The sequence below is a fragment of the Puma concolor genome, chromosome D4, assembly GCF_028749965.1.
Source record: "Puma concolor isolate L17-30 chromosome D4, mPumCon1.1.hap2, whole genome shotgun sequence".
NCBI lineage: Eukaryota > Metazoa > Chordata > Mammalia > Carnivora > Felidae > Puma > Puma concolor.
In genome coordinates, this window is record NC_141679.1 from 58,237,229 (window position 1) to 58,257,012 (window position 19,784).

General features: G+C 48.5%; 1 protein-coding gene across 13 annotated transcripts in view; it reads left to right on the forward strand.

The window, feature by feature from the left end:
• The window catches only part of TMEM8B (transmembrane protein 8B), a 69,298-nt gene that overhangs the window by 1,469 nt on the left and 48,045 nt on the right, over positions 1-19,784 (forward strand). For all 13 annotated transcript variants that reach the window (XR_015242820.1, XR_015242819.1, XR_015242822.1 and 10 more), the window contains exons 2-10: positions 3,612-3,801; positions 4,174-4,381; positions 10,418-10,551; positions 10,867-11,135; positions 11,748-12,073; positions 15,064-15,157; positions 15,342-15,465; positions 15,558-15,700; positions 15,970-16,148. Coding sequence is in view for 6 of the 13 variants with exons in the window: in XM_086683475.1 (XP_086539601.1) it covers positions 3,612-3,801; positions 4,174-4,381; positions 10,418-10,551; positions 10,867-11,135; positions 11,748-12,073; positions 15,064-15,157; positions 15,342-15,465; positions 15,558-15,700; positions 15,970-16,148 (1,667 nt within the window). In the remaining 7 variants the exon portion in view is untranslated. The remainder of the gene's footprint in view (positions 1-3,611; positions 3,802-4,173; positions 4,382-10,417; positions 10,552-10,866; positions 11,136-11,747; positions 12,074-15,063; positions 15,158-15,341; positions 15,466-15,557; positions 15,701-15,969; positions 16,149-19,784) is intronic.

Below are 19,784 nucleotides of genomic sequence, written 5' to 3' on the forward strand. Positions count from 1 at the left end.
ATTCCTGTCCCATACTAGTGGTTTTTTTCACTGCAACATATGCCTAATAGGAAAATTGACCCAGTTGGGAGAAGACTCAAAGCACAACCTGTCCTCTCCCCTGTCTTCCCAAAAGGAGGCTTAATCCACAAATTCTTCCTCATTTGCCGGTTGTCAGCCTATAGCCACCATTCAGGGAGGAAGTGATTCAGAGAGAGAGAGGTCCAACTTCTTAATGGGTAGAATGTGATAGGAGGAGGGGGTCCTGGCTGTAGGAGATATGCCATAAAGTTGGCCCTCTCAGAAGGAGATGACTGTGGTCTTCATGGCCTCAACCCCTGCCACCTCTGGTGGGTGGCACTGTAGATAGGATGGAGATGTGCCTAAGGGAGTCTTTGGCAATAACACCCAAGCAGCTGAGGGTTGGAGCTGGGTTTCGGTGAGCTCTGGGGGCCTAGTTCAGTGTACAAGCTTGAGGAGATCAATACATGCCAACGGTTGTGCCCCTGCAGAGATGTCCAAACTCTATGTGTATGTGCACTGGCATCTGGGCACTTAAGCGTCTGTGTGTGTACCTTAGGGGTCCCTGGGAATGCTGGTCATGTCAGTGTATGTACATGCTTGTCTGTTGGTATGTTCTGTGGGGTGCATGTGAGCCCGTGTGTCCTCTGAGCGCCTATGTTATTACGTGAGGGGAAGAATACATGTTCCTCTTTAGGAGGAACATGCTTCTTGTATAGATGGATTACTGAAGTGTCACCTTCCAAATGGATTTCTTATTTGGAGGCAGTGTTTGGCAGTGTTTGGTCAGCCCTAGCCTGACTCTTTGGAGGAAGGAGCTCTAGAGGGGCTCAGTGTTGATTACTGCTGCTGGCAGATTAGACACTCAGAGGAGGTAGCAGCCATACCAGTTTTTCAGTTCGGGCGAGGGAGAATCCATACTTTTGAGCCCAATTCATAGCTTCCATCCCTGCCACCATGACTTCTTTGTTCATGAGCCATAGAACTGTATAAAGCTAAAAGGTGTGGGTTAAAACACGATCGTCCAGAAGTGGGTTCAGGTGCTTTGGGGAGACTTGTAATGAAGTTGGAAAAGAGCACTGAATAGGCCCTACTTCGGGCAGAGTTGCCCTTAATGCTGTTAATAATCACTGCCTTGGTGGCCTGCCTGCAGGGGTGCTCTGTGACCTAGTGGTGGTGATAGATTTCACCAGAGGAGAGGCTGGCAGTGTCACAGGACCATCATAGCACATCACAGCACATAGTATAGTCTTGATAAATGCTTATTATTGGCTTCAATCTCATTTCAGGAATGGAAGGTACCTCCTGGGTCTCCTGGTCCTACCCCAATCCTTGGATCTTTTCCTCCGCTGACTATAGTTGCATAGCCCAGGTGTGCCTGCCCATTCCAGGAAGTGTTCTACCTTTTGTTCTACCTAGTGCTATCACTAGCAGGGCCCGCCTCTGCCTGTATGCACGTGTGTCCGTATGTCTGTCTGTGTATGTGCATGTATGTTTCAGATGGTGGGAAGAGTCACTCTAGCTTCATGTGGAGGTAGTGGAGCATCCAGGACAGCTTCATCTGAGCTTGACCAGGGCTTTACTCATGTTTCCTCTGGGCCACAGCTCTGTTGTGAAATGCCAAACCAGAGCTTGCGGTGATTGGGGCTGTGGATGCTCTCTCAAGCGTCTCCCCTCAGAACTTCTGGGTTCCTCCCACTATGTCAAGTTGCTGGACTTTTCCCACTGGCCCATTCCATGATCTCTATAGCCCCTAGCCATTTTTGGGGTGGCTTAACTAGTTCCCCGGTTCTCCTGGCCATGCCATGTTTCTTTGAATCACAAGGATTTTTGTATTTGTTTATCCATTGTTTCCCAAAACTCATTAGCTACTTTTCACCACTAGTTCTCTGACTAGAGACTCTCTCTGAGAGTCCGCATTAGGGGCCTGGCCAACATTTCTTCCTAGCAGTAGCAATGGCCCATCCGGTGACCCATCCCTGGTACCCGCTTTGGAGGAGGAGAGGCCCTCCCTCGACCCCAGCAGAGGGCGCTCCAGAGCTCTGCTTGCTTGTAACAATAGTATCCAAGCTTTTTAGCTCTCGGCTTTCTGCCTCCCTGTTAATCAGTGCTCAGCTTGCAAGGTGGCAGGTCTTCCTCGCTGACAGTTGAGACCAATCATGTGGTCTGAACTGGACTGACTAGTCCTTTGGTGTGACTGGCCTTTGAGGATGAGGAGAGGCCAGTCTAGGGCCAGTGGCCTCTACATATTTAGGGCAGCTCTGGGTAGGGTGACCTTGAAGTTCACCGGTGTCCTCCTTACCTGTGCTCCCTCCTTCTGCAGACTGTCTTTCCCAGGTAGCTCTTTCTCTGTTGTATCATATACCTCATTTTTGGAGTTATAGCTCCCATTTCTGGAAGGGAGATTGTCAGACGAGGTAAGCCTTGCGGGTATTTCCTATTTGGCTGAAAACTCTCGTCCAGGGTCTCCCCTCCAGCCCCTGCTCTGTCCTGAAGCTGCTTGAGTTCCGAGCCTTCTCATCTGTCCTGGGGGCATCCTTCTGTGCTTCTCTGGGGCTGGTCTTAAATCTCTAGAGCAGTCAGATTCTCCAGAATTTTGCCTGCCATTTGGGACACCCTTCTATGCAGCTGAGCTACAGGTTATTTTCACAATTCTAGCAGTCATAGTGCCTGTGTGCTTTGCCTGGCTAGCTGCTGCCACTAGACTTTTTTGCTCACCTTGGCTGTGCTCTGAACAACCATGATCAGGTATCTTGTAGCTTGGCACTTCAGTTAGAGATGACCAGTACCCCCCAGCCCCAAGTGTGAATATTTCCAAGTGGTTTGAGATTCCACTGAGTCATGAACTGACTGCCTCACTGGGTCTTCCTCTGGGGAAACGCCGTCTGGTTGTTCATTCTGAATCCTAGAGGGCCTGATGACTCCCTTCTCTCCTGGGAGTTCTCATGGTGTCTGCCAGCTCCTCTTCTTGCCTCTGCCACCCAAGCTGGTCCTTTGCATCCTCACCACATTTCCACCCAACCCTCCCTCCTGCCCTGAGCCAGTATACAGACAGCTTTTGTGAGACTTCTGAGGGTTTTCACTGCTCTTGGGACCACAGGGGAACAGAAAGGGGAAGAAAATAAACAAGGAAAGTTAGACAGTTCCTTGCTGACTTTGAAGCTCCACAGGTGGAGTTTAGCCTGCTCAGTGGCCCAAGAGTCCATGCCAACACACACACATACGCACACACACACACACACACACACACATACACATGTGTGCCATTCACACATCTGTGCTATTAGGCTTGCTAAGAGGAGAACAATGGCTCCTAAGTGAGGGGTCATATAAAGGGTCCTGGTTTGGGATGTAGATGGATGTAGGTTTGAATTCTCAGTTTGGTCTAGGCTTGAGCCTCAGTTTCCTTATCTGTAAAAACGGGTCATTTTCCCCAAGGCATTGTAAGGATTAAAGCAGATGATGGCTAGGGTAGCATGAGACCCAGCTCCTGGCTCAGAAGAGAATATTTGTTGAGTTTGTGCTATCGGTGAGGAAGACTGGTGTGCCTGTTGCTTAGCAGAAATGCCCTGAGTCCTACGCTGCTCCTTTTTCTCTTGCATGCTCCCCAGGAGGCCTCTTCCTGACTGACTACTCCACCTGCTCACCCCGCAAGCTGAGTCCCTTCCGCTCCTTTGCCAGCACCGAGCTCTTCCACTTCCACGTTCCCGAGGACACGTTCCTGGCTGTTTGGAACCTCATCATCTTCAAGGAGCAGGGGGGAACTTTTGGGGACCACTGTCCAGACCAAAGTGTGACTGTGTGAGTGTCCGAGTTAACATCCTGACCCCACCTCCCACCCCAGACCACTCTCCAAACTAAAGTGTGACTTTATGAGTATCTAAACTGACCTCCTGACCCTGATCCCTGACCCTTGTCCGGATTGAAGTATGACTGAGTGAGGGACAAGACCTTTGTCTCCTGACTACTTCCTGAGTACTGTTTGACTGTGTGAGAGTCTGAGCTGACCTTTTACTCTTTATGTCCTGACTCCTGACCTGGAACCACTTTGTTGTATGTATCAGTGTAGGGAATTCACTTGTGTTATTGGTGATGAGTTGACAGTTCTTTTCCCCATTTCCTGTCTCCCACCCCATTGCCTATTGTCTTCCTCTCCTCATTCTGGTCCCCCAGGTATTTCCGGTCCGGGGCACCCCCTGTCATCAATCCCCTGCACACACACTTCCCGGGGGACACAGCTGTGCCTGGGGTTTTCTCACTGACCCTCAGCTGGACACTGCCCAACCGCACCTCAGGCATCTTTAACGTCAGCAGCCCCTTACCTGGGGACTGGTTCTTGGCTGCCCACCTTCCCCAGGCCCACGGCCACATCTCTGTCAAGGTGGGTTAACGCTGCCCAGGAAAGGAGGGGCCAAAGCTGCTTCTCCATGTCTGCTGAATTCCCCCCACAGGCTACTTGACATGCTAATCTTGTGCCAGGGTGGGTAACAGCATAAGGGTGGCTAGGGTGGGACATAGCTAGAGGGCAGAAGTTTACCTGGTGGGCCAGAGGTCTTGATCTGTAGGAGGCAATTTGGGAGCCTTAGGAGGACATAGTGGGTCCCAGGTTAGCTGAAGGGAGAGTCCAGAGTCCGGAATCGGTCAGATTCCTGGCACTGTGGAGTAGTGTCCCTATTAGAAGGTGCAAGGGTTATTCAAGGTGATCACAGAAGCTGCCGCAGAAGCCCAGGACTGGTCTGGTTCTACATCTTGATTGGTGGTAGCTATGCAGACTCTCAAAGGCTCCAGCTCAGTCGTTGGTCCATCTAGGAGAATGCATTCCTCTTCTCTCATAATTTCAGCCCCCTATACCCTCTGGAAGACCATAGGAGAACACTTAGGGTCACGAAGCCCTTTCCTGTTAAAAGGATGCTTTGGGAAGCTGGTGCCCCTCCTGGCTATTGTTTCCCTTTTCTCTAAATATCAGCACTGATTTCATAGAACAGAGATTTTTAAAGTCTAAAGTGTAGGTTCAAAGGTCAGGACGCTTCTTCGTTCTGGTTTGGAGGGGAAGGAAATGCCACAAAGATTTCCTGCCACCTCCAGGTGCTGGGCAGACCAGGTTTCCTCCTAGTGATAGGATCTATAGGTTTCTTATTCTTATCCGTTGGCAGGAAGGGAGGGTATGATGAGCTGGCCATTGGCAGAGTGGGATGGTTATGTGTGTGGGGCCAGTGGTAAGGGTGAAGGACTGAGTATGAACGGAGCAAGAATTTAAAGAACAGGATGCTGAAGAACATGAAATGTAGTGGGACTTGGCCATTGAGAATTGAAAGGGGCAGAAATTTCCAATTAGGTGAAGCTTTGACTCAGATATATCTCTTCAGGCTGAGTTTCTTGAGGGCTGTGGCTCTGTGATTGTATCAGGCTTGCCTTTCCTCCTTCTGCTATAGCTTGGTGTTCAGAGAAGGTCTTGTGAGGCTTTTGAATGAGTTGAGAATTGTACAGGGACAAGTGCACCGGCACTGCTGTTATCAGAGATGCGAACTAGGTCTGAGGTAGCTTCCTGAGGCCTCAGTGATAGGTCTGTTTTTCCTGAGAGTGATGTGCCAGAGAATTTCCTGTCAAGGCCTGGGAGTCCTCTGGATGACAGCATGTTAGTAACTCACCTGGAAATGCCTCTGGGTTCTGGGTGGATCTTGACTCTCTTCAGAACCAAGGGTTATTCTATTCTGAGGAATATCTTAGGTCTTTGGCCAAATCCCAAAGAGCCCATTCCTGATCGTAACTTTGATCCTTGACTCTCTTTGTGAGAACTGACAGGGAGAATTCTTCTGAAGCCCTGTTCTAGTTATCCAAAAACCTTTCTGGATGGGCAGGAGGAACCTGGGGCCTAGGCCTGGACTGGGATTATAGGAGCTAACACCTGGTTAGGAGAGGTCAGAACTAGCCTTGACATAGCCATTTGCATCTAGATATAGGAAGTAGAGTCTGGGGATTTGGAACTGCAGGCTGGAGGGTTAGCCAGCAGAACTTCTGGGATGTGGCAACATTAGAGACAAGAGGGCACAGTTATACCTTACCCAATGAATGGCAGCAGACCTGGATACCATGAGAGATGTAGGTCTTTAGACAAGGACTCTTCTAGAGGCTTCAGGGTAGGGATGGGCAAGGATCATCCTTTTGGTTCCCCTAAGAATTAGATTATCTTTTGGAATCTTACATGGGCCTCTAAGGATTCTTAAGTTCTCTGGGTAATTCCGTAGATTCAATCCTGTGGATGAACTGTCCAGAGCATTCCTCCAGGGCTCCATCTTCTTGACTTGCTTTCTCCTTATACCATTGTCCTGACTTCCTGTGAGGCTTCGCCTCGGGTGAGGTCTGGAGTCCCAACCATAAGAAGGCAGCACTGTTTCTAGGGTCCTCCTCAGCTTTGGACCTATAGTCCTTGAGCACCTGCTTTGTCTCTGACCTTGGATTGGGTGTGAGGGACACAGATAAATAAGATGTATATTCGTGAGATACAGGAGATGTTTTAAGAGGACAAAGGAGAGATGGCTAACTCGGCTTGGTAGTATGGTGGAGGCGGTTTTAGGAAATAGGAAGTGAGGCCTGATGTCGAGAAGGTAAGGAAAGGCATTCCAGGTGGTGGGCGTAGCATGGGCTAAAGCACAGAAGGGAGAACTGAAGTGGTTCAGTGTGGAGTGGTTGTTGGAGTGGGTGAGAGAGCTGGAGGGGTGAGCAGAGCAGATGGTGAAGGACCTAGACGCTTGAACTTTATCCTGAGAGTGATTGGGATCCTTAAGAGCTGGTAAAAGGGAAGTGAGTTATCTGGCTCTGGCCATTCTCCTGAGCTCTGTGGAGAGCTTCTGCGAGCTCCTGTGTCCATGCCATTCACTGCTGTATTCCTAGCACCCAGCACAGAGCCTGGCACGTAGTGAGGGCATGGCATATTTTTATTGTTCTTCTGCCATCTTCTCAAATTCATAGTGTCCAAAACTGATCTCACTTCTCCTTTCCTTTTCCCCCTTTTCCTATCAACCTCTTCTGTCTTGTCTCATGCCCTCCATCACCTTGTTTTCCCTGTCTCGGAGCATGTGCTCGTTCTGTGGTGCCCAGCCTGCACTGAGGGACTGGCCTTTGGATTGTAGATAACATCTGGCACCCACATGGCTCATTAGGGGAAAGTTTTCCAAATGTCTGGAGCAGGATTCTCCTCAAATGCTTCCTCTTTCCGGCTCCAAGATTTGAAAGTAAATGAAAGCAGGTAAAATAATGAAAACAAGGATAGGAAAACAAAGAAACAGACTAGAGAAGAAAGGATTCGGCTGAATCCACCAATTAAGACCAAGTGAAGCTCTGTGTCTCAACTTGAAGAGATTAAAACCTACTAACAGTGCTCATTCTGCTCTTCCTCCACCTTCTAAATTATTATATTTGTGTTTCAAATAGGTAATATATGCACCTGGTACAACATTCGAAAGGTACAAAAGGCATACAGTGAAAAGTAAGTCTTCCTTTCATCTCCTTCCGGTCCCCACTTCCCCTCTCCAGAGTTAAGTAGTAACTACCTGTTAACTAGTTCCTTATATTACTCTTTCCTAACTGAAACACTTTTTCCTTTTGGCCATTGTGACTTTACAGAACTGTCCTTATTTTCCTCCTGTCCACCTCTTCCTCCTTCTCTGTGTCCTTTCTTGGTGTCTCCTCTTGTGGGGCCCCAGTGCTAGGTCCTGAGACAGTTCCTTTTTTATTTCTCCTTTCTCTTGTTAGGTGTCCCCAGAAGAATAGTTTTAAATACCACCTATAGGTTATGCCTTCCAAGTGTATTCCATGAGTCCTCATTTCTTTGAACTTCAGACTTTGTATTTAACTGCTTACTTGGTATCTCTGATTGGATGTCCAAGAAATGTCTCAAACTTAGCATGTACAAATCAAAACAAAGCCAAAAGTAAAAATCTCTTTGATTCCCATTTTACTTCTTCTAGGCTAAGCCTCTTCTCTCTCTTTTCTTCTCCATAAATTGGCACTGCTATTCACCATTTGTTCAAGCTCCAAATTTTGGTGTCATACTTGATTCTTCTTTTCCCTTTAATTCTCTATAGCTACTCCATAAAGAAAAAGTCTTGTTGACTCTACTTCTAAAGCGTGCTCTGGAGGCATCCACTTCTCTCTTTCCACTCTGAGCATACCTTCCCTGAGCTTTGTCCTGGACCACTGCAGTAACCTCCCAGGCCTCTCCCTGCTTCCACTCTTGCCCCCTGCAGTCTGTCCAGCACTCTTCCATGTTGATTGGTGCCGACCGAATGTGGGCCAGGGATTGTGCTGGGTACTGGGATATCCCTACAGAGAAGGGCAAGTGTCTTTGGGCATCTTAGTCTGTAAGCCCTATCCAGAGTCTAGCTACCCTGCTCAGGCCTTCCTTAGGAAACTCAGCCCAGCCATACTAGGACATTTAGGGTTCAGTTGAAGGCTTTCCTTCCCAGCTTCTTTCACACTGGTTCGCACTCTACTTCTCACTTTGGCCCTCCTGGTTTCTCAAGTGTCCTTGCTTTGGCCCTGTTCCTTACATGACTGCTGATGTTGGCTCAGTTTGGACTCTCTCACCTGGCTCATGCCTTGGCAGCTCCTGAAGACCTGGCTTCTGGTGCCCTTTCTCTTGCCCTATCATAGGGCGAAGGCTGCTGTACCTCTGCACCTTCCCTGCTCTTCACCGATTGAGTGCTTCCTTCCACAATAAAGGAGGAGTGTTAGATGTGCCTATTATACAGTTTAAGGAAGGAATGCATTTTAACCATTGAGGTCATGTCCACTAATCCTTCAGTTAAGCCAACAGCAAGAAAGATGTGGAGGAAAGTATCTCTTCCCCTGAATTGTCCATCCTGCAAGGAAATGAGCCACCTCCCAAGTGTGAGCCTCCACCCTTGGGGCTTGCTTACTGCAAAGTTATTGTGGTGGTAATTCCTGCCCTAGGAAGTAGGGTTGATGAGATGCCTTGTGTTAGTATTTCTGGGCCTTAGGGTTTGACACCAAAGATGAGGGATCTGCTTTGGATATCAGAGATGGAGGTCTCTGAGCAACTAGGTAGTTTGAAGAGCTCTCTGAAAGGATCCTCTTTTTTATCACCTAGTATTTGCCAGGGGTGTGCTAGGCATTGAGGATGCAATGCTGCAAAAGGCACAGAAGAATTCCAGGCGAAGGGTAGTGAGATCTTCTGGCCTGGCATCCGTCAAGGCCTTCTTCCAGCCTTGTGGAGTTTTGCTGGAAGTCAGTGCCTTGGCTGGCTTATTCCATGGTATGGAACTCGGTAGGATGTCAGAGCCTGCAACATTTGTCAGAATGAGGTTTAGAGGTTTGTCTTGGTCAGAATAACCACATAAATAAACAGTAGCCTCCAGTTTAGTGGGCCCACATAAGGCCATTTGTCCAGAATAACAGAGAAGCCTAATCAGGAACCCCATCCTCTGAATTGCTAGGATTGGTGGGCTTAGGTAGCTGCAGATGTTGCAGAAGAGGAACCAGAATAAAGGGACTGTGCCCACTGAAGAGTGAGGAGGCTGTGTGTGCCAGGTGGTGTGAACTGAGTCGACAAGGGTCAGGGATTTCACCCAGAAGAGCAGCTTAGATGTGACTGTTGTCCAGCAACGGAAGAAACCTAGCCTGATTCAGAAGAAGCAGATGAATCTGTGGGTCTCCTGAGGCAGAGCAGTGGGAGGGGAGACAGAAAACAGGCTTTGGCTTCATAAACATCAGAGCTGCCCCCAGCTGTGTTGATTGATTGATTGGTTCATATATTCAGCAGACATTCATCTGTGAGGTATGCACTTTATATTAGGTTCCATGTCTGGGGGAGCAAAAATAAAATAAGACAAGGATCCTGTTTTCAAGCTGTTTACAGTCTGGAGGTTGCCTAGGAGGTAGAGTGGCCCTTTCCTGGAGGTGTTAAAGCAGAGGCTGGACAAGCTCTTGGGAGGGCAGGTGGGGGATAAAAGAAATTAAAGATTCAGATTAGTAGGCTCCGGTGGGTTTGGACTGGAGGCCTCAAGGAGCTTTCTAACCCCCAAAGAGAGCCGGTGTTCTAAGTTTTTGAGGGCTTGGAGGGGAAATGGGGTAGTTTGAAATTGCATCAAGGGATGGTCCAGGACTGCTCAGGAGGAGGAGTTAGAGTGGAGGAGGAGCGGGCCTGATTGTCAGGAAGGACTGGGTTTGAGTCCCCAAACAGCCAAGGCCGAGGATCACAGCAGATCCTAGAGACCTAGGAAAGACAGAGGTGCAGACAAGGCAGGAGGGACCTAGGGCCTAGAGAGACCTCAATCCTAGCTCTGGGGGCAAGAGGCCAGAGGAGCTTTGTCCCCGACCCCTCAGCAGATTCTGTTTGCCTTGCTTTAGTATCACCCTTGCTGTCTCTACCCTCCCACCACCCCTGCTTTTGTCTCAGGGTCTCCAGGATGAGTGTCAGTACCTCCTTCAGCCGCAGCTGATTGTCCGGCGTTTGCTGGATGTTGCTGTGCTGGTGCCTGGCCGTCCCTCAGAGCAAACCCTCTCCCCGCACAATCGCTCAGCCCTGTACAAGTAAGTCAGATACTCCCCCAGACCTGATCCTTTCCCTCTTCCTTTCCCTCTTCCTTCCCTGGCCTCAAATAGGCAATAGCGTTCTTTTGGCTTCTTTTCACCCTGTGGCCAACCTGGGCTGCTGGGCCACCCAAAGCCCTGAGGGTGGGTTGGACCCCTGCCTCCCTCTCTCTCAGCATGGACAGGAGGACCTGAAAAGACCTCCTGTTATCCCCTGTCCCTTCCTGCTAACTTCTTCCTAGTGTTTTCTTCATTCTGGTGTCCTTCTCACCCTCTCACCTGTCCTTTCTTACCCCCAACCTCCCCTCTGTCCAGGGTCTTTGTGCCCAGCTTTACTTACAGGGTTTCAGCACAGCTGGTATGTGTGGGGAGCCGTGGGGCATCGGTCTGCCCCCTGACACTGCGCCTACGTCCCAAGGCCCCACCCCTGCACAACTCAAGCTCTGTATCCTGTGGAGGTGCCTCGATGTGCCAGCTGGAGCTGGCACTCCCCCCCTGGGGGCACTGGGTCTACGTGCGTGTGGAGATACCATCCCGGGGTCCTGGCAGGACCATCCGCTTCCAGCTGTGTGTGCGGTTGCAAGGTCAGAAGCCCCACATCTGCCTCTGGCACTGCCACTCAGCCTGTGCTGATATCTGTGGCTGGGAAGAGGCAGCGTGGTGGCTGTGTTCGTTGACCCTCTGCCATGTCCCTGTAGTCTGCTCAACTCCACCCAGGCTCCTTTACACTCCCAAAAGCCCTACCAACTTGGAGCTTTGATTTGTTGGAAGGCCTTCAGATCATTATTTTGCACCAGATTTGGGGCTAACTAAGGGACCTCAATACTCTCCTTGGCTTAGTCTCTTTTTCAGTTTCCTAGGGTAGGCAGGGGCATCGAAAACCACCGCCCTTGCCAAAGCCCATGCCAAACACTGAGAGGGCCCATCATCTGTTTCAACAGTGTCTTCACTGCCCTTAGGGAGGGACAGATGACTTGGACTCCCTCCACATGACATGACATTAGCTGTGACCACTAGGAACCCCCTGGGCCCGATCCTGTGACCCTGGATGCCCCATATTCCCAAGGGACATTTGATTCTAGTTCTTGTCTCTCCCTACCCTTTGCTAATTCCTGTCTGGCTCAGATCTGGTTTGTGGTGGGGCTGCAGGGCTTGTGAGGGCAGCAGGCCCCAGCACTGATTTTCTCTGCCCACAGAGTGCCCGCAGCCCAGCCTGTCCCGTGTCCTGGTCCCTGGAGCTGCCATGAACATGCCCCAGTCCCTGGGCAACCAACCACTGCCCCCAGAGCCGCCATCCCTGGGGGCCTCTCCTGAGGGGCCTGGGGCCACATCTCCACCAGAGCACTGCTGGCCAGTGCGCCCAACGCTGCGTAATGAACTGGATACCTTCTCTGTCCACTTCTACATCTTCTTTGGCCCTAGCGTGGCCCTCCCCCCTGAGCGCCCGGCAGTGTTTGCCCTGAGGCTGCTGCCAGTGCTGGACAGTGGGGGCGTCCTCAGCCTGGAGCTCCAGCTCAATGTGGTACTCTTGGTGGAAAGCAGCGGGGGCGGTGGGGGGAGGGGGGAAAGTTGTCCTGGAGGGGAACTTAAAGGAGAAGGTGTCAGGGGTGTGGGGGCTCTTAACTCCTTCTGGAAGCATATCTGGGTTCCTTTTGACCAACTTTATGATTAGCGACCATGTCTCAGCCCAATTCTGGTCAAAAAACATTCCCCTGAGTATTGACTTTACTACAGATGGGCTAGGTCAGCCAGGGCAACTCAGAGTGGGCTAAACTTATCCCAGTTTTATAGGTTAACCTTCCGCTTCCTAAGGGTCTCTATGGCAGGTGTTCGCTTTTCTTGCAAATCTCCTGTGATGGGGAGTTCATCACCTCTTAAGGCCATGCAGTCCATATTTAGCTCTGATTGCTAAAGGCAGTCTTCACATTCCATGAAAATCTGCCTCCGTGGATTTCTATCCACCAATCTTTGTTTTGCCCCTGAAGCTATTGCCAGTAAATCTATCCTTGTCCTTTTTATTTTTTTTTAAATTAATAGACTTGATTTTTCAGAGAAGTTTTAAGCTTATAGAAAAATTGAGCAGAAAGTAGAGAGTTCCTATATCCCCCCTCTTTCCCTGCACAGTTTCCTCTATTATTTACACCTTGTATCGGTGTGGTACAGTTGTTATATGCCGTCTTATTTTAACAGTCCTTCATATGCCCCTCAATCTCCCCTAAGCTGAACAATCTCAGCATCTTAGACATCTCCCATCCTCTGCTGTCTCCTCTGGTCATGGTGTCTCTGAGATCAGTGATCCAAGGGGGTCTGACCAGGGTGGCAGGTGGTGTTTGTGCAGCCTGAGATCCAGTTCCCTCTTTCAGCTTCCACATCACACTGGGGAATCACCTGGGGCCGCGGTGAACTAACATCTTGAGGTCTTTTCCTTTTTCATTTTTATTTTCTTCAAAACAGTTGTAGACACTTACTTTTTTATTATAAAAATAATAGGATCACATGTAAAAGTTTTGGAAAGTCGAAGACATAAAATTGTGTGTCCTCTCAGTCCTTTTTCATATTAACTTCTGTGTTTATCTACTTGCAACCAAGGGGCATACACATTTTCATGCTCTGAGCCTGCCTGTGAACTGCTGCCCATTCCTGTCTCATATTTTTGCAGTGAACTTTGTAACTTGAATGGAAGAATTCATGTCCATCTTTGAGCCATTGCCTAATACTAGTTTGGGCCTTGGGTCTTCCCTGCTTTATGTAATTCACACACTCGAAGAGCCAGGCTTCATTATTTTCAGCATTAAATAAGACTGGGCTGAGGGCAGAGTCCTGTATCAGGACCTTAGTGACTGTCTTAGACTGGCATTGATCCAATAATTTATGTACTGTTTCCCCAGCCAGGCTTTTAACTCTATTATTCCCCTGCTCCGGGGGCAGGCACCATTTTCTTATCAGCCAACCTGAGACCTGATCTGTGGCTAGATGTGGTCTTTTATGGCACATGGCTCAGAACTTTTTGTCCTTCTGCTGGTCAGGACAGAGCAGATTCTTCAACCTGAAGACATTCCTTATTTTCATACTTAAATTTGGACTCTTACTGCCTTTGGGCAGTGACAGTGAGGTCTTGATTTGACCTTGAAACTGTAGCACCCATTTCAGAGACCAGCACCACGCATACTTGTTCTTCCTCAGTGTCTTGAGAGTAGAAGGCCAGTGTCCCCACCCCCCCATGGCTCCTCCCTGGCCCTTCTGCATTCATCCGCTTATATTACACCCATCTATATGCCATGACATTTGTTACCCACTGCAAACAGTCCGTTATATTTATTCTGAAAGATGTTGGCTCATCTTCTATGCTTTTTCCCTCCAAGTATTTTAATTTTTTTCCCCTTGGAATCAAGAACTGAACACTTGGATCACAGAACTGCATACCTAGAGGACATTTTTCCTTTGGCTTCCCACTAGAATGATTTCTATGGAATACTCTGGCATATTACCCTGGCTTGCATTGAAGGAAGTTATAAGCAAGTTGTATGAAATTCACCCTTGTGGTTGAGGACAGGATGCATGACAGAATACAGTGCTTCTTTCATTAGAATTTTCCTGAGAACCACCCCTTTGGATGCTGTACTTCTGAGACTCCGATTAAATTTTATCTTATGGACTCATAAGATAAAATCTGGTAACTCATTATGTTTCCTTTTTTGCTTTGGTTGCTTGGAAGTCAGCATCAAATATATGGCTCACAGCTAGAGACAGACTTTATTTTCTTATCTTGATCTTTAAATTTCCCTCATGCATTTACTTCATCCTATTATATGCATTTAATAAGCTACCTCAAATCCTTCTTGAATGAGGTGAGCTTATGGCATCCTGTTACTTTTATTGTTGTAGACACTCCTTACGTTTAGTCCTGTGGATATCTGGTTTCTTTAAATCCCAGACAGGTTGCTACATTAACCCCTCGGGCATTCTGTTACTGATATTTAGTACCTAGGATCACTTCACCTGAGGAAGAATACATTTCTTTACACGCCTCCTGCCTTCAGACCCAGGTGAAGATAAGAAGGTGACTGAAAACCTTACACTTACCTTTGTTCACAACTAGTTTCTACATCCAGCAACAGTCCCCCTCCTATTCCCTCCAGCAAGCTAGACAGGACTGAAACAGGATGTTCTCCCTTGCCTAGACAGAGTTTAAACAATTCTGCTCAAAGACAACATTCAGAATTAGGCCTTTCCTTCTCATTAGTTTTTGAAAGATCTCTGCTGTGGAAGATCTGGTGTTCTCCAGTTTTTCTGTTCTAAGAATGGAGACGAGAGAGGGAGAAGGAGAGAAAAAGACGGGGAGAAGGAGAAAGGCAGGCTTTGGCGTGGAGAGCACCTACAGGAATGGATGTCCAGCGAGCTCTTGGAGGGGTTTCTGGAGAAGGGTTAACAGGTGTAGGAGTCTGGGGGCGGTGGGGTGGTGGTAGGGCTTGGAGGGTGTGACTGCCTCTTCTTCATACCTGCCCTCCTCAGAGCTCCCTGCGCCAGGAAAACGTGACAGTGTTCGGATGCCTGACTCACGAGGTGCCCTTGAGCCTGGGGGATGCAGCAGTGACCTGTTCTAAAGGTGGGGGTGAGGAACAGGAGAAGCAGAGGAGGCTTTAAGTCTGGGGCTGGGGCAGTAGGGGATGGTATGGAGAAAGGATGGGCTAGGGAAGTAGGGTCAGGTGGGTGAAGGTTCTTTAGGTCTTGACCCCATACTGACTCCTCCTCCCTCTCACTGATATATGCCCTCTTCTCCCTTCTCTAAGAGTCCCTGGCTGGCTTCCTCCTCTCCGTCAGTGCCACTTCCAGAGTGGCCAGGCTGCGAATCCCCTTCCCACAGACCGGGACCTGGTTCCTGACCCTCCGCTCTCTGTGCGGCGTGGGGCCTCGGTGAGCGGAGCGGGGCGGGGCAGGGCGGGGTTGGGACAGGGAAGTAGTGGCCTGGCCGGGGCCGCAGGTGACCACGGCCCTCATGTGCGCAGGTACGTGCGGTGCCGGAACGCGACGGCTGAGGTGCGGCTGCGCACTTTCCTGTCCCCTTGCGTGGACGACTGCGGGCCCTATGGCCAGTGCAAGCTGCTGCGCACGCACAACTACCTGTACGCGGCCTGCGAGTGCAAGGCCGGTGAGCGGGCTGGGCTGGCCAGGGAGCCGCGCCGGTGGGCTCCTGGGTGGGGGGTGTGGGGGGCTGGTCTGGACTGCGGGGCGGCAGCTGGAACTGAGAATGGGTTTGGAGAGAATTGGAGGGCCGAGCCAGGGTGAGACCACCCACTACCGGCTGTGACGTTGCGCCTGGCAAGAGGCCGCCAGCAGAAGTGTCTGCCCAACCCGAACCCAACCGTGGCTGCCTTGGGCCCTCTTCCACCTTCCACCTTGTGCTCTCCCCCCTCGCAGGGTGGAGGGGCTGGGGCTGCACTGACAGTGCAGATGCGCTCACTTATGGATTCCAGCTGCTGTCCACACTTCTGCTCTGCCTGAGCAACCTCATGTTTTTGCCACCCGTGGTCCTGGCCATTCGGAGCCGATATGTGCTGGAGGCTGCTGTCTACACCTTCACCATGTTCTTCTCCACGGTATGCGGTGCATCTGTGTCTTCACCAAGTCCTTATTTCATGGTGATGGGTGAGGGTCTGCATTTCCACCGTGTTTTCCACGGATGTGGGGATGTCTACACCTTCATCATATGAGGATGTCTCCTTTTCAACGATGTCTTCTACAGCAGTGTCATGGCATGCGAAGACTATAGTAATTTTTGTAAGGCACATTGGGATAAATTAACAAGGCCGTTTGTAACTTAAGATAAGCAACAGCCACTAGAAACAGTGTGTTCTCCAGCTGTGTCACACCCCAGGGGCCAAGGAGACCTTTACTTAAACACCCTGGCTGTTTTATGGTATGGAACGGTGTCCACAGCTTCACCTTTCCACTCTGAATGGTGGCAAGGGATCTGCACTTTCTCTCATGTCTCTGTACGGAGTCTCCACTTCTCATGATGTGAGGGCTAGCTACACTGTGTTCATGTTCCTCATTGTCCTGGGGACTTCTGCATCTTCAGCATGTTCTTATGGTATGAGAAGGTGTATCCCCATTTAGTCACCATGGCCTCCTTGAACTCTCCTGAGAGCTTTTGGAAGACAGAGAGGATGTCTCTACCTGGGTAGTTTATAGAGCATTCTGGCTCTTGGGATCCTAAGAAATCTTATGGACTCAGCTACGTCCTGAGCCATCATGGGAAGTGGTGGTGTGACATAAAATTCCAGCTCAAAGGAGCATATTTTGATGTAGATTAGTATAGTTTTAAATCCTTACCCTCCCATTACAGAATGTCCACAATCCCCTCTCCGTGTCTTCCCACTCCTCCACAAACAGAAAAGTTCATATTAGAGCAAGCATCACAGTGAAAGGAAAAGGTAGAGGAGTGAGCCTGCGACTGTGATGTAACCCCCATGTAGATTTTCCCCCTGAGATGCTGCATCTAGGGATCTTTTCAGCTCATCTCTGGACTCTTGGCATCTGGTGACATATAGTGCCTGCTTATGAGCACTGCAGAAATCTTAGATAGATTCAGACTTTCCTCTTGTCTTGGCAACAAGAATCACAAAAATCAATATGTGTTTCCGTTTTGTTCAGCATTAATAGATCACACATATGTCCAAATCACAAAAGTCCTACTTATCATTCAGGAGAAAGTAGGGGGTGAATTGAGGGGCATGCTGTAGGGTCCTCCAGGATGTTCATGCACAAATGAGGAAGAGGAGGCTATAACCATGCCCTGTAGAGAGACCTTGGCCTCTTCAGCTGGGTGAGAAGGGCACACTCCAATTTTGCTTGGCTGCCCCCCACCCCTTTTAGACCTGCTCTGACAGTGCCTCATTCTATTTTTATAGTAGAGAGTGTTTCTCTTTACTGCCAGATGCCCTTTATACTGTTGCTACCGCATCCTCTAGCAACAACTGTTCCACCAGCCCACTCCTGGATGCATGCAGATCTAATGGAATTCATAGTTAGTAAGAGTACCTGAGTGTGTTAGGAGCCTGGAGCATGTGGGGAGACTGTGTCCATTCTCTGCACTTTGCACGAACATCTGGGCATTGGCTCTAGAATGTTTAGTATGCCAGATGACTCCTCATATTCTGGATACAGTGGCAAATTGTCCTTGACAGAAAAGGCCTTTTCCCCAGTTGGAACACCAGGGGAGCCTGCAGTGACTGACATCACATACAGAGCTTCCACTTTCTTAAATGGGATAATAAGCAGAATGCCTGGCTGGCTCAGTCAGTAGACCAGGTGACTCTTGATCTCAGGGTTGTGAGTTCAAGCCCCATGTCAGGTGTGGAGTCTACTTACAAAAGAGAAACACACAGGATAATAAGCAAAAGATCAAGGAAAAGATCCTGGCCTCTGAGGTGTTGCCTGAAGTCTTGCTCTAACCCCTGTTCTTTTACCACATGGGCCAAAATGTAGAGCTACTAGTCATCCAGTTTTCCTGGGCAAGTTCCCATCTCTCTTCCTTTCCCATTCTTTACTTAGTCTAGACTTACTTCGTTCCTCCACAGTCTGCATTTAAGGACCCATTGATCATATTGCAGGTAACAGTCCCAGGGCAGTAAATGACAGTCTTCCCTGTCTTCAAATCCAGGACAGTCTATACCTGGGAGTAGCGCATCGAGTCCTATCCAGGGCATGGGAGTAGACAGTAGGTTTGTTCTTCAGGAGTTCAAAGTGTAAATATGTAAAATATTTAAAATGCAAAATACATTGCATAATATGTAAAATACATTAAAAGAAAAACAGGTCACAAATCCAGCACTTGATTTTGTATGCAGCAAGACCAGTTCAGATAATGGTAATAATAAAATAACATTTAGTGTGTCAGGCACTGCTAACCGAGTTCTCACAATAGCACTAGAGTAATAGATAAGTACTTTTTTTAAAAAAGTTTATTTATTTTGAGAGAGAGAGAGAGAGAGAGAGAGAGCGAGCACATGTGCACAAGCAGGGGAGAGACAGAGAGAGGGGGAGAGAGAATCCCAAGCAGGCTTCAGGCTATCAGTGTAGAGCCTAACTCAGGCTCAGTCCCACGAACTGTGAAATGATGACCTGAGCTGAAATCAAGAGTCTGATGCTTAATTGACTGAACCACCCAGGAACCCAAATAGGTGCCCTTATCATCCATGTTTGCAGATGAGGGCAGTTTACCTACTTTGTCTGAGGTGTAACATGAGTGGTAGAACCATAGATCCCTCACATGTAATCACTAAGCTATATTGTTCTCCAAGTACCAAGGCAGCAAGGCAATTGATAAATTTCTAACCTGACTTCAGTTTTTCAGAAATCCTGAAGTATGTAGAGAACCTATGACCTCAGGTTAATAGTTCTCAAATTCTTTTTTAAAAAATAGTTCTCAAGGGGCACCTGGGTGGCTCAGTTGATTAAGTGTCTGACTCTTGATTTTGGCACAAGACATGATCTCATGGTCATGAGATTGAGCTCTGCATTGGGCTCCACACTGATGGAGCCTGCTTGGGATTCTCTCTCTCCCTCTCTCTCTGCCCCTCTCCCATTTTACACACATACACACAAACACACATTCTCTCTCTCTCTCAAAATAAATAAATAAACATTAAAAAAATTAAAATAGTTCTCAAATTCTTAAAAGGTAGGAACCAATGAAAAGGTCAGAAAATATAACCAAATACAAGAAGTCATCAAGGGAAATCTATCAATAATTGCAGTTGTGCAACTCTAACGCATGCAGTCCAAAGCCGTGAGCCCTTCACAGTGCTAGTCGGATCCTTACAATCCGCTCCCCAAAGACCCAGACAGAGCTGATGTCTGGGGCTTTCCTTGTTGACTGCTGACATCCTGGCTACAAGCCTGCCTTCTCATATCTCTTCTGTTTCTCATACCTCACCAGTCATTCTTAGTGGCCCTTGGCAAAATCCCATGATTTTTTCCAAGAGGAAATGGAAGCAGAAAATAAAAGAATAGCAGTAACTTCCATTATATCCTGAGTGCAAATATTCCAATCTTTGCACGGATTGAATATATCTGCATTTTCAGTTTTACATTCTGTAGTGCCTGGATAACTCCATTTTGAAGCATTAGATGAACTCTACAGTTAGGTTATAAAAATATAAAATTCCATAGAAAAAAAATTTACATTAATTTTCAAAAATTACCTCATAAGTAAAGAACTGTCCAAAGCT